At 37.3% G+C, this 15,021-nt stretch overlaps 1 protein-coding gene across 1 annotated transcript in view; it reads left to right on the top strand.

The window, feature by feature from the left end:
- Positions 1-15,021, top strand: part of LOC108675997 (epidermal growth factor receptor kinase substrate 8-like protein 1) — a 62,281-nt gene that overhangs the window by 11,510 nt on the left and 35,750 nt on the right. Inside the window, exons 2-7 of the mRNA XM_047880052.1 lie at positions 3,111-3,174; positions 3,894-3,947; positions 4,857-4,933; positions 6,273-6,490; positions 7,392-7,547; positions 8,144-8,330. Coding sequence (XP_047736008.1) covers positions 3,116-3,174; positions 3,894-3,947; positions 4,857-4,933; positions 6,273-6,490; positions 7,392-7,547; positions 8,144-8,330 — 751 coding nt within the window. The 5' untranslated portion in view covers positions 3,111-3,115. The remainder of the gene's footprint in view (positions 1-3,110; positions 3,175-3,893; positions 3,948-4,856; positions 4,934-6,272; positions 6,491-7,391; positions 7,548-8,143; positions 8,331-15,021) is intronic.

Raw genomic sequence — 15,021 nt, 5'->3', positions numbered from 1 at the left:
ATTGCAAGTATATATTTATAATACTGAAATAATTTTAATGTTATTGCCGTTGAGAGTTGTTGATATCGAAGTAAATTTGCTTTAATTTGTGATTTTGAGGTTAAATTTGTCGAAACTAGCGCTGCTCTTGGTTTCTGCCATCTATACAACGAGCATTTCGTCAAATCTAATCGAAACTCAGTAAAAAAATGAACGCTTCCGTTTTTAGTAATCATCGATCCCTGATAAGAGAATGATAAGAAGCTTGAAATTTCAGAGAACAGGGATTATTGTTTATTGTTTTAAAATAATAAATCTCCATAAATTCGCATCAACGATGTTGTAATTCATGTGCGTTCAATAGCTTACATCTACTTACGTGTTAAGGCACGCAATTCTTGATTAATTAGTTGATTAATTTAGAATTAAGAATTAAAATTCAGAAAATTGGAGGTTGATCTGAATAACTTTGTTTGCGTTGAGAAGCAAGATTAGTGGGTATTGATTAATTAATTAAAAATGTCCAAATAATTTTTTTTTCAATGTCACAATACTATATTTCGATTGGCGTTTTCAACTTTTTCCGGCGTTCAATAATTAAAATTTTTATGATATTTTACTCTTTAGCTGTATTATCTGTTGAAAAATTTCCCATGAATGCAATTTCCACATGATTAATTTTAATTATTCAACTGCTTCAATGACGCTCGGTTTTGGGTTTAGTTTTCGACAAGGTCAACTGTTTACCGGAATTAGTAACCTATTGCATGCCTCACGTTTATTCCTTTGTAAAGAGAAGACTGTATCCTAGTTTTCTTCCTCTTTGCTTATTTTCATGCCCTTTTTCGATCGATTCGTGAAGCCTTTGAAATGTCTTGCGAGTGTTGGTGTTGCTTCTGTTGTTACGGCCCCAGCTACTGTTATACCTCCTTTCAATTTAGTTACTTGCACACAAGTTCTACTGGCTGTTATACTGGCCATGATTGGGTTCATGTCTTCGTTCGCCTTCCCGTGTCTTGCATTGTTCTTGTCACATCCAAAGCCAGAACTCGGTTGTTTTTGTGTTATTCTCTCATAGTTTTTGATTATGCTACCGTTCTTTGTGAATTATTCCTATATACTGCTATGGCCGATTTCTCGTGCCTCCATCTTTTCTTTAACGTCCATTTTCTCCTGTACTTCTCTGATTATTCTCATGCTTCCGACATGGGTGCAAGTTAATGTTGCTACTCTTGCCATATGACACTTTTGTTGCCGTTGCTGAAGTCTTATGCTTTTGCTGGTGCTGAATTCCATCGTTATTGTTGCTTTTGCTGAAGCCGCGTGCTTTTGCTGCTGAATCCCAAGTCTCTGTTTGCTAATGCTGATGTCATCTATCTGACGCGGCTAGAAAGACGTTTGAGGCAACTGGACGCTTGTTATCTCACTGTAGTTTATTTTTGTGGGCACACTTGTTATGGTTTGCCCCTATAAATCTTGATTTCTACATGAAGTATATTGATGGTTATACAGAATGCTCGTCAAATAAATCTTCTGGGACGAAAAAAGTCTAGTGCAAAGGGAGCACATGTAACCGAATAACCAACGAATAGCAATTTTCCTAACATAATTTAAGTGTTTAACTGGATGCTCTGTTGTATGGGTTGAATATCAATTGAATTAAGCTGTACGGTGTTGCAACTGTTCGTCATCATGTATGAAGTGTCGCATCAGCCGTTTTATGCTGATAACAAGATACGGTATCTCTCGTATCAGAGCACCGCCGAGTTAAAGGATTCGTGAGGCATCTCAACCAGTGTCACTTTATAGTTGGTACCTACTCAGCACGTCGCTCTTCCATTGTAAAAATAACGAAAACATTTGTTGCGAGCATATTGTGTTTGGTTGTCAAATTTAACAATTTTGCCTTATGAACAGTTGACATTACAAAGATGGTATTTGCCAGTACTTAAGTAGTTAAGTTTTTTTTCTAAGAGATAGACAAGTCTGATCGATATCTATCACGACTCTGGTGTCCTTGATTCAACAAGTGCGTGGCAAAGTAATCACTACAGCGAAGAACTCAGTGTAAGTGGTGGAGTGTATGAATTGCTATTCTTCTCGTCTTGCCGACAATGTAAAATGTTTGTTGTTTGAAGAATGACACGTGCTTTGTTAACGAGTGATGTACCGCATTGTTCTCGCTGTATGTGCGCGGAATATATGTACGATGATGTCAACTGGATATTGCATGTCCAAATGTAAAATGACCTGCTGGTTAAACATTAATTCGAAATTCTGCTATTGTGTTCTGTAAAAGAGAATTTTGTTTGTTTCCATCTCAACTTCCTTTTATAATACTTAGGGTAAGCTTAGTAATATAAATTTAAATTTGTCTAATTGTATTTTAGAGACCCAAATTGAATTTTACAGTGTATTTTTTCTGATAATACGAATTACAGTGGAACGAAATCCGGTAATAAAGATATGAATGGATTTTACGATGGTTCTTTATTTCGAAATTTTCATCAATCTTCATTGAAACAAATTTGTTTACTGCATATGTGAATGCTAGGGTCAACATTGCAAATTAGTACAAACTGTGAAATGCAGTTTTCAACCGATAACTATATTGTTTAAATACTCTTGAACACAAATTTTAATTTATGGACCCAAATTATGGTGATTGTTATTGTAAATATTCAGGAATAATAAAGAATTTGTTTTAAATTCCACATTTGTTTCTATTCCTGAGGTTATTATTAATTTGTTCTCACGTTCGTAAAGGTTATTGAAATTTTAGACGAAATTGAACATTGTTAATTTTAGACGAAATTTTTGTGCCGATGAAGCCTTGCCTTAACAGTTCCGTGGAAATGTAAGGAACATATAACAACCATACCATTAATTCATGAGTGGAAGATCATAACGTATAATAACGACCAAACACCTGTTCAAATATGCTGTAAACACAACCATTAAAGTTTAAGTAAAAGTAACGGGTATAAGAAGTATAAGTAAAAGTTTACGGGTATAAGAGTTGAAGAATGTCTTTCAACCATTAAAGTTTAAGTAAAAGTAACGGGTATAAGAAGTTGAAGAATGTCTATGAACATGTTGATGAAGCTGTGCTAACTTAGCGTATTTCACAGAGGCGATGAGTGGCGTGATGTCGGGGGGCGAGCGATGGGAGCCGCGACACGACAAGGGGCGCAGGTAACATTTACTAAATTTTATCTTTTTTACTTACATTTTAAACTATAAGTATATTATTAAATTTTAATTTGATCTTTCTTTAATCTTTATTTATTTAGATTTTAAACTTTTAGTACATGATTACATTTTAATTTAAGCTTTTTTATTTAGATTTTAAACTTTAAGTATATCATTAAATTTTAATTTGATCTTTCTTTAATCTTTATTTATTTACATTTTAAACTTTTAGTGCATGATTACATTTTAATTTAATCTTTATTTATTTAGATTTTAAACTTGAAATACATTATTACATTACATTAATAATAATGTCTAAATTACAGCATATAAATGATATAAATGCCTCATTCAGGTTGCACAGCTTTTTTTTATTCCCAATAGATTTTCCTTGTGTTTTTTTCTCTGATTAAGATATCATATAATATTACGTTATGTACGTTTTCATTTATTCTATAAGAAAGCATTTCACTCATATCGTTTCAAATGGTTATATCTTATGCAGTTTCAATGCGGATGAAAATATGGCTGTATTTTTTGACGCTTAGGCTATAGGCTGAATCTTAGGAGTTGTGATCATTATTTTCATAAGTGATAAGATGTACGTGATTTATAACGCAATTTTTGATGTGCTTATAATCGGGATAAAACTTTAAGCAGCTCCATGATTTTATATCATATTTATTAGTATTTTATCTATTAATTTTATTTAATTACACCAGACCGCCTCGCTACTACCCAGAGGACCAATGGGATGACCACGACGAGTTCGCTGGGTAAGAAACACATTTATTTCTGTGGTAGAGATTTTTTTCATTAATCAAATTTGGAATAAACTCTCTTGTATCCGAATATTGGTACAAAAATCAATGTGAAAATAAACGGGACCAATAAGCGACTGCGTTTGTGGTTTAGGCTACAAAATTATATGGGAAATCAGGTCGAACTGCCACTAAGTAAATGTAATAAAGGCAACACTTAGTTATAGTATTACGCATTATTGTTCAGGCTGTTCAATGTGCCTGTTAAAATATCCTATTTGATTTTATTTTCAACAGAGGACTAAGCACTACAAGGGCATAAGTTAAAATTTCAACATCCCATCTCTCTTGTACTTCAATTAAGTATATTTTAAATATCAACTCAATTTGTGTTAGTAACGAAAGTTTTAATTTACTTTAATAAATCAGTAAACTGAAGAATCTCTTTTATAAATCAGTATGCTGAATAATCTCTTTTATAAATCAGTATGCTGAAGAATCTCTTTTATAAATCAGTAAACTGAAGAATCTCTTTTATTAATCAGTAAACTGAAGAATCTCTTTTATAAATCAGTAAACTGAAGAATCTCTTTTATTAATCAGTAAACTGAAGAATCTCTTTTATAAATCAGTAACCTGAAGAATCTCTTTTATAAATCAGTAGCCTGAAGAATCTTTTATAAATCAGTAAAATGAAGAATCTCTTTTATAAATCAGTAAAATGAAGAATCTCTTTTATAAATCAGTAGCCTGAAGAATCTTTTATAAATCAGTAAAATGAAGAATCTCTTTTATAAATCAGTAAAATGAAGAATCTCTTTTATAAATCAGTAAACTGAAGAATCTCTTTTATAAATCAGTAACCTGAATAATCTAACACGAAAGAATAAATACACCCTATAATGCTGACTGTGTACATAACAGATCTCCGTACCCACACGACGGTGGCCGTGGTCCCTCTCCCTACCGCGGCGACCCGATGCACAACGGCTACGCTTCCGGTGTGTCATATGCAAATATCTTGCCTCAATATACAACTTTATATTGGTTTAGAAATTTGTTGATTAAATATTCAAATTCAATTCGGATTTTCACTGCTGAATTTTCTCGTTTTCTCGAGTTAATTTTTGAACTTATGCTTGTCTTTGAAACGTTTTCATCGAGATATGGTAACTTTAATTGATTTTTGAAAAAGCCTACGAAGCTTGTTAGCTTAAATGGGCATTCGCTAGGAACCTATTCTTAGTTACTAATCATAATTTTATTATTGTTTTGTTATTCTCTTCTACGTGAATAAAGAATTTAGACTCGACTGGTTAAACTCTTACTTGATGAATACAGTCAAGCAGTTAGTAACGTTCTTCATGACTTGTAAAAGTATCATGGATTCATTTAAGTCAGTTTATCATCGAGCATCATTGGTGAAATAAAAGTCTTAAATATCTGCCGCAGCAGAAGTAAGGTAGTAAAAAGCCAACACTATCAATAGACATTGTGTAATGTAGGCATATTTTTCTTCTTGATAAGTCGAATCTGTAATGCTAATTCACAGCTGAAAATTTATTGCAAGGTTTCTCTGAAACTTTTTGAAATATTAATAAACAATTTCCCAATGAACTTTAAGCTTTTATTGTTAAACTTAAGATATTCATTCTAAAGCTCCCAAGGTAACATAAAATTTATTTAAATTACTCGATAACCTTGATATAACATCTACTATATGACCTGAGACTTCAATGTTATTTTAAAGTTCTACTTCGGTTACCTTTTATTTTAGACTTTTCCACGCTTAGTTTCAGAGTTTTCTGTATTTTTCAATTTTTTATTTTGAATCGTTTTGTAAGTTGCCTTCGAGTCTTTACTTAGGTTGGTTGATAGCCTCAGCTTTCACTTCAAAACTTTCATGCTAACTTAAATCCCCCCAGATAATTTTGAATCCTGCTAAGGTTTCAGTTAAGGTTCTGAAGCTAAGAATCCTTATAATAGTTTTACTTAAAAAAATTTGAACGTCACACTTAGTACTGTCTTAGTTAGTACGGTCTTAGTTAGTACTGTCTTAGTAAGTACGGTCTTTGTTAGTACTGTCTTAGTTAGTACTGTCTTAGTACTGTCTTAGTTAGTACTGTCTTAGTTAGTACTGTCTTAGTTAGTACGTTCTAAGTTAGTACGGTCTTAGTTAGTACGTTCTAAGTTAGTACGTTCTAAGTTAGTACGTTCTAAGTTAGTACGTTCTAAGTTAGTACGTTCTAAGTTAGTACGTTCTAAGTTAGTACGTTTTAAGTTTGAATACTTCTAAGGTACCTCATCTGAACGCCCACTTAATACGGTCTTTGTTGGCAGACAAAGGCTCGAGCATCGGGGCCCCGGACACGATCGGCCCGACGTACCTGCTGGAGCATCTGGCCACGTTCCGCGTGGCCAAAGACTCTGACCTGCTGTACCCCGCGGACGGCATGAGGAGGCTGCTGCACATGGAGAAAACTTCAGGCATCTGGACCCAGAAGATGCAGCTCAGGCTTGACAGACATTGGGTCCTCATCCTGTCGCATGAAAACGAGGTCAGGGAATTGCATGCTCAGTTTATGATGCTTGCCATGTAGGTTTGAAGGCATGTGTTGAAGAGTGGCAGAGTCTTTTGTTTAGGTTAGTGTTAAAGAGTGGCAGTCTTTTGTTTAGGTTAGTGTTGAAGAGAAAACGAGGTGAGGGAATTGCATGCTTAGTTTATGATGCCTATCGTGTAGTTTTGAAGGCATGTGTTAAAGAGTGGCAGAGTCATTGGTGTTATTATTCAGTCAGCATTGCTCAGCGGTTGAAACATAAAACTTGGATTTTTTGGGTAAATTTCAAAACTGTCGAAGGGAAAAGATGTTGAACGCAATGAAGTTGTTACCGTACATCATTACTGATATATTATGACCCTGAAGACCCTCATGGGTTAACACTCATGTTAGTTTGTGAATAAACTTGATGATTTTTGGGTTAACATTGTAACGCGTGCAGGATAATGCTGTATCGAGATGCAAACTGATTTTCTTGAATTCGTTGAAGCTATATTTAAATGCTACTCCGCTGGTAGCATGTTAATGGAATTATGCTCGTACGTGAATCATACCAGCTTAGTGTGAATGAAATTTTATAGCGTAAAAGACCCATTCCGCATATCATAAGGCAAACAAGCAGTAGAAAATTCAAAGCGTTAAGTTCCGAAATATTGCACATCAATTTACAATTAACTAGCATGTAATTGGTCTTGATTATGGCCTCTCCGATGTATGGGACAGGTATGTACATTACCAATGGCAGAAATATTTAAAATGACGTCTGAATTAGGAAATGGACCCAAGTCAGGTATATATGCACAATTTTCATACGTGGTTTATTTTCAATCGCTAAATAAAAATGTCGTACTCATTTACCGTGCAGTTTAGTCGTTTTTTTCTGACCGGTTTTGCTCCTCAGGACATCGTGGAGAAGTTCCCCATTGAACTGATCCGCGACCCAACGGCCTTCACGAGCGACGACCCTAAAGAACTTTACAACAACATCTTCATCTTCATTGTGGCAGAGGACCCGAAACTCCACTTCACAACTTCCACTGAGATGCACATCTTCCAGGTATGTCTTGTTAAAAGCTGTACATCACTAACAACAGCTAGCAAAATATGTCAAAATGACGTCGCTTACGAGTTTATGATGCTGGAACGACATTTAGTCAAAGTTATTTCAAAGTCGGATTCCTGGTGGGACCTTATATGTAACCTCCACTGAGATGCACATCTTCCAGGTATGTCTTGTTAAACGCGCAGAGACGTTAGCTTTGATTTAATAAATACACCAGCTTGCAGAAATTTTCGAAATGATGTCGTTTAGAAGTTGATAACGGAACGACGATTAATCAACGTTATTCCAAAGTCGGATACCTGGTGGGACTATAACCTACACTGAGAGGCACGCAAACGTAGTAGTGGTTGTTTACATGGTTGTTGTGGTTGTTTACATGGTAGTAGTGGTTGTTCACATGGTAGTTGTGGACTTGTGGTCGTTTACATGGTAGTTATGGTTTATACAATCGTTTTTTTGTATGTGTGGTTGTTTACATTGTAGTAGTGGTCGTTTACATAGTTGTAGTGGTCGTTTACATGGTTGTAGTGGTTGATATAATTGTTTTCTTGTATGTATGGTTGTTTAACCCACGCTTGCTGCACCTGCAGTGCATCAGGGTGAGCGCGAAGGCGGTGGTGGAGGACATGAAGCTCTGCATGTCGGGGGACTGGCGCGCCCTGAGGGGGGAGCCGCCCCACCGACGCCCCACAAGCAGGGACCGCATCCCCCCACCCCCTCATGAGAAGGCCCCCCAGCCCCCCCTCCATAACGGTTACCGCTCTGACTACATGCACTGTGAGTACACTGCATTATGTGTTATACGTTTACCTGTATGTGATGTGCAACGAAGTGAAGTTAGTTTTGATTAAATAAAACACAAATTGGCTTCAGTTTTGAATATTCGTTGTTGGCTAGCTTGCCAATTTCAGTCAGAATTTCTTCAGCTAGATGCGGGTTTTGATCCCTCAATTCGCTTCTCAAATCTTGGTGATCTTAACCACTAGGCCATCCCGGAGCTTGAAAGAAATTGCAGATGGAGAAGAGTTAAAAAAGAACGCTGTTTTCAATTTGATTTTCATTCCGAAAACTAAAGTAAATTGGTTAATCTGAACGAAAGACGATTAGGACAAATGAACTGTTAAACGCACTGTATTAAACACTGTCACAGTAACGCGCTGTGATTTTCAGTGGATTTTTTCCACAATGCATTCCCTGAAGACAAAGACTGACGTAAACGCATGTTCTTCATCGCCGTTGCTTCTTGAGTTCTGTCTCTATTTTACAGCCTAAGTAATAATCCGCGATAATAATTTCAACGGTTACAGTGCGCAGTTGTTTTTTACAGCCTAAGTAATAATCCGCGATAATAATTTCAACGGTTGCAGCGGTTACGATAATAATTTTAACGGTTTCAACGGTAAAATATTCGTTGCTGTGATGATGCGGTCACTTGCTCTGCTGAACTAAGTTCTGACAACGACACACTTATTAATGCCCGGTCTTGGCTATGTAACAATCCCAAAATCTAAATTTTTGGTATTTTGTATATAATACAATTATTTAACATTTAACATAACATTTATTTATTTAAGTTATTTAAAACAACGCACAAATATTCCCAATGCATTCGCGGCCTTATACCTTCGAGCCACACAAGACAAGCCTGCTTCTTACCAGATTCGGTGCTTTAGTTCTTCGTAGTGTTTAACAGTTGTTATAACCGCGGCATCTTGTCTCTCAAAATCATATGGATCTTAGTATCCCGAATACCATATGAATTATCAACTTGGAAAAATAATCTTCAGCGATATGATTAGTATAAAAATATTCAGTTTTGTACACTATCTCGTCCCTCATTTCACAAATAAGTTTATATTTTTGTGTTGCCGTTTTGCATATTTCCAACTCAATGGTGCAGTGAGTACTCAATACTTCCATTATTGAGTGGTTGATTTCATTCACTTTATGTCTTTTCAGTTCACGCGAAATTTGTTTTCCATCTCAAAATTCAGCCATGCCTGTGGGGGCAAAAACGAGTTTGCCGTTTTTCCTGTCGATTTTTTGTGAATAGTTAATTTATATTTAGAGGTGACGTATCAAACTTCAGGATTAGATATGGTTTACCGACATTATTAAGTCTGGGTGTGAAATAAATTTCTGTTGCTGAAAAGTAAACATCTTTCTACCGCTGAATTTTTTGAACGACAATCGCTGTTTACTGTATGTAAACAGCGTCATATTAACCTCATAGAATTGAAGGGAAAAGTACTGCAATGGATCAGAGATTTTCTAGTAGGTAGACGACAACGTGTCAGTATTAACGGAACCGTGTCAGACTGGGCATCAGTGCGCAGTGGCGTGCCACAAGGAAGCGTCCTGGGGCCTATTTTGTTCGTTGCTTTTATAAACGATCTGCCAGAAGTAGTGTCCAGCGTGTGCTCCATGTATGCCGACGACACAAAAGTTTATAATTCAGTGAAGGATGCGTCAAATAAAGCGCAATTACAAGATGATCTTGACAGCTTAGTTAACTGGGCTGATACGTGGCAGCTGCGGTTTAATGCTGACAAGTGTAAAGTACTTCACCTCGAGAAGAACAATGAACAGCAAGATTACAGTATGAGAAGACATGGTTGCAACGAGAGAGTAATGTTTGAAAAGTCTAGTGTGGAAAAAGATCTCGGAGTTTATGTCGACAAGGAGCTGAAATTTTCTAAGCATGTTGAAACGCAAGCTAACACATCCAACAAACTTCTTGGTCTAATGATAATCAGACGCTCTTACGAGTTCCCAGATGCAGAAGCGATGAAGCAGTTGTCTTTGTTGCTGTCGTGCGCCCGAATCTAGAGTTTGGAAACGCTGTGTGGTCACCGAAATTTGAAAAGGACAAAAATTTAATAGTGTTCAAAGACGTGCAACAAAGATAATTCCAGGCTTGAAGGGCCAGTCTTATGAGGAAAGATTAATTAAAGATTATGAAGCTTCCAAGCCTCAGTTATCGACGTCTGCGTGGGGACCTCATTGAAGCATACTAGTATACTAATGGTTTATACAAGGTCCCCTAAGAATTACTAGAATTTGAAACAAGAACCAACACCATGGCTGTAGACTAAATAAACTGCCCTGCAACTTCTCCACGCGACAAAATTTCTTCTCGCTTCGAATCACCGACATGTGGAACAGCCTCCCTGATTACATCGTTGGCGCTCCAAGTATGAACGAGTTCAAGAACAGACTAGATAAAGCTATGGAAAAATGTATGTTCAGACTTGAAATGCCTAGCACCATATCGAACCCGGTGGAAGTCTAGTAGCTATTCGATCAAAACTATCGTCAGTCCTGAAAAGATCCGGGCAAATGACTCGATTTTAGATCTGTGAACAAGTCACGAAAAGTAAGAATCAGCGACAGGCCACATCAGGCCTGCTCTCCAGCGCCGACATCACTATATGTTATGTTATGTTATGAGCACTCGCATTTCCTCTCGGTTCATCGCTCTCTGGTCATCGCTGGCAATTATGCGATGCACGAAGAAAGTCCAGTCACCATAACACGAATTCACAACAGCAACGTAGCATATTGCGAGATTCATGACAGTTGTCGCGCGGCACAAATAAGTGTTACGTCAAGGGAAATAAAAGCTATCATTTAATTCCCCGGAAGGCGGTGCGTGAAATGCTTAATTGCCGTGGGAAATTTTGTACGTGACTCTCGTTACTTTCAAAATTTGCAGCGTTATTCTTCGGAGCGATTACTCGGCGTTCGAATTTTTCGTTCAAGGCGGCAGCATCTGGAACATTGCATGACTTCATTATTGGTGAAGCTCGTCGTGATAAATCCTTCATGAGTAAACTTTCTCCTGTGAGATCCTATGCTACGAAAAATAGACTCCTACTGCCCATGTTTAAGAAATAATACGCTTATAATCCTGATACTAAGGCGAATTCTGTGTGACTAATCACAAGCAGGCGTAGCGTGCACACGAAAACTTGTTAAGATAATTTCCCTTTAAATCAATCTTCCCTCAAAATTCTTGAACGTCGGCTTGTCAAAAGAAAAAAAGAACATTTCGACCGCAAGTCTTGTGGTGATCGTTAACTGACATTCAACAGCCGAGATTAGTTAAAGCTGTTCAAGGAAACTTTGACCACTTGAGCAGCAAATCTAGTGTTGGCCGGCGAATGTTTTGCGTCATCGTAAGCATTACAGGAAGTGCAGAACATTTCAGGAATGTTAGTGGGTGTCAGTGAATGCTTTTCGTCATTGTCAGCATTACAGGCGGTGTATAACTATTAAAGCCCCGCTTAAGTTCACTTAACGGACGATTTCCCGCCTGTGATAAGTGGGCTTAGCTTTTGCTGACGAAATTACGAACCCTTAACTCTCTTGATATTACGGCCTTGGGGCCATACTTTCAAAACACGCTAAGTGAACGTAAGTACTTACGCTGTATTTTCTTGTCTATGATTGGTGGATTTTGCTTGAAAGGCCGTCAATGATTGGATGATGAACTTGCGAACCCTTAACTCTTTTGACATGAATGCCGCAGGAAAGTTAGTTTGTGCCGGAGAATGGCATTGCAGCGCTAGCTGAGACCGCGGCCCACGGGCATGCGCACGCACTAATGTGGGGTGGTGTTGGTGCTTCACTGGTGTAGTCTTTGCAATTGCATTTGTTTTCTTTAGATGTACTCAAAGAAGTAATAAATAACTACATTTATTTCTTGGTTGTTGGTAGCTCTTTTTGATTTACATTCATAAATTCAGTTTATTTATTTTGATGCCAGTGCAAGCGATACATGTTTTATTAAGTACTTATTTGCAGTATACATGTTTTATTTCGGTATACTTGCAAAATATATTTTACCTGAACGTTTCATTTTGATATCGTTTGAATGCTTAAATGCTAGGCCACAAATTCTATGAGGTTTCGGTTCGTTTAGATTAAAGTTTTTTACATGCTTCATACACAATGAATTTGTTTTATAGCGCATGTAATTTATCAATACCATTTGGGTTGCGTTCCTTTTTCAGCGATTAGAAGTACAATTTAATATCCGCATAGTATTTACTATTACATTCATGGGAAAATAGTTATTAAATTACATGGGAAAATAATTCGCTTTCAGTTAAGTTTTATTTTATTGTCGGCATCCTGATTGCTGAAGTATTCTACTTCTTTGATGTAGAATCATCTTTGAGATGATGATTCTACAGAAGTAGTTACTAACTTCTTTGTGACCAATTGCCACTTGAGAATCCCGTATATAGTAGTCACGTACCACCAGGTACCATCGCACGCGGACCATTCATACTCTTTATTAGAATAATAAATTATTCATTAGCCAAAATTTTTCGTAAAAGGTCACTAACAAGTGTTATGAGTTTACAACCCCTGCCTGAGAGGCCATAAGAGATATTCACATTTAATGAGTGAAGTTCTCAGGGAACCCTTCCCTGATCCAGTGGAAATATCCCTAATATTCAATATGGTGTAATTTGTATTAAAAATTTCCCAATGATTTTCTCGGGAAAATGTTAGTCACTGGAGCTATGGTAAGCGGTGCGCATATTAGGCGCGGTCATGTCAGTGCACAGTGTGCTGTTGTGGAGGTAGCATGGGGCAGCTCCGCAGACAAGGCAAGCGAGAGTACGGTAGGCAACCTCATGGATTATTGTGTTCATGTGTTTTGCATTGAATGTAGTTAGTATTAGTAGTAAATTTCAAAGCCTTTGTTAATAACCGCTATATACTTAGATGTATTTCACTGTAGTCGATTACTTTTTGATTTTTGTCTATAAGTAAAAAAATAAGCGATTGTTATTTCAATGCAATTTGCCGTAGTGGGCGACCTGCTTGGTTTTATGTGTAATGGTTTCGAGTTCGAATGGATTTGAAGTAGGCTGTCATTCTCTTCGGTTTCCATGTATAAATGCTATGGCATTCTCTTCGGTTTCCATGTATAAATGCGATGGCATTCTCTTCGGTTTCCATGTATAAAATTCTACTTCAGTGAATATACACATGATATTCAAGTCTCGTAGGTTCTCATTGATATTTGTTCATGAAGAATTGCGTACAACGCAATGTTATATTAAGCAAAACTCATTGGTTGTGCTCAATGCTTCCTTGTTTTTATTTAAAACTGTTCTAATAACAATATTTTAATAAAACTTTCTCAAAGTAAAATGATCAGGGTGCTTTGCGCAGATTCACCATATTAAAACAATGCAGGAATTCTGGTCATAATTTTGCAATCAAACAAACGACTCAAACTGCACACTACGGTAATCTGACCAGGGGCCGTATTATCAAAACTTCGTAAGTATGCAAAATCGACTTACGAATGACGTTTCTATGAAAACGTAATGCTAACGGTGGTATTATCAAAACATTTGAGCGGGAAAAATATTTACGCTTTTAGCTAAGACTTGTGTACGAATGTTTTGATAATGCCAAAATTAGGGTGTACTTACTTACCACATAACTTTTATGTCGTAAGTACATAAAGTTACGAAGTTTTGATAATCCGGACCCAGATCCAAAGCTTTGAATCTAGAGCAGTGGTTCCCAAAGTCAGTGCGCAACGGTGGAATTTTCGGCCCCCCCCCCTAGCGGTGGTGGAAAGATCTGGGGATAGAAATGCAATGTAGCTGGCAAGCAGCATGCCAAATATCAAGAAAGAGATGTTTGTTTCCATATGTGTCTGTGGGGGGCGCTAGGAATTCAATAGGGAGCTAAGGGGGCGCCAGGAATTCACTAGGGAGCTAAGGGGGCACCAGCCTGCAAAAGTTTGGGAACCACTGATCTAGTCATAACTGGTCTGAGTAGAAAAGGGAGGTTAATTAATGTATAGATATAAAACGACTGCTGTGTTCACAGTTGGAGACTGTGCATATATCATGGTTATGGTTATGGTGTAGCGTATTATGGTTATGGTATAGCTTAAAACTGTCGTGTTGCTTCTCCGGTTAAAGTATGCGTTTTTAGCGCATTTTTTCATTCATGGAAAAAGGCGCTATTGTGCTCGTCATGTCCGTCCGTCTGTCTGTCCGTCCGTGACTTCGCGTTTTCGTCGACGAGAAAATGCGCTCTCTGTCATTCACTGCAGTGAGTACTGAGTTATATTTTTTTGTAATTAGGGTGCCATTTCCGCGTCCATTCTCATTTCAGCCGATTTCATGAAATTTCATTATAGAATTTTGTTATTTTTGTTCATTGTCCTTATAATAAGCGTTTGTAATGAATACGGTGGTAGTAACTGTATGACCGGTTACAGTTACTGCTGCTAGTGTAGTCTGGTGACACAGTTACTGCTGCTAGTGTAGTCTGGTGACACAGTTACTGCTGCTAGTGCAGCCTGGTGACACAGTTACTGCTGCTAGTGTAGTCTGGTGACACAGTTACTGCTGCTAGTGTAGTCTGGTGACACAGTTACTGCTGCTAGTGCAGTCTGGTGACACAGTTACTGCTGCTAGTGTAGTCT

Source organism: Hyalella azteca, unplaced genomic scaffold, assembly GCF_000764305.2.
Source record: "Hyalella azteca isolate HAZT.00-mixed unplaced genomic scaffold, Hazt_2.0.2 contig4534, whole genome shotgun sequence".
Lineage (NCBI taxonomy): Eukaryota > Metazoa > Arthropoda > Malacostraca > Amphipoda > Hyalellidae > Hyalella > Hyalella azteca.
The sequence above is the reverse complement of the archived record's forward strand: the minus strand, read 5'-3'. Positions and strand labels throughout refer to the sequence as shown.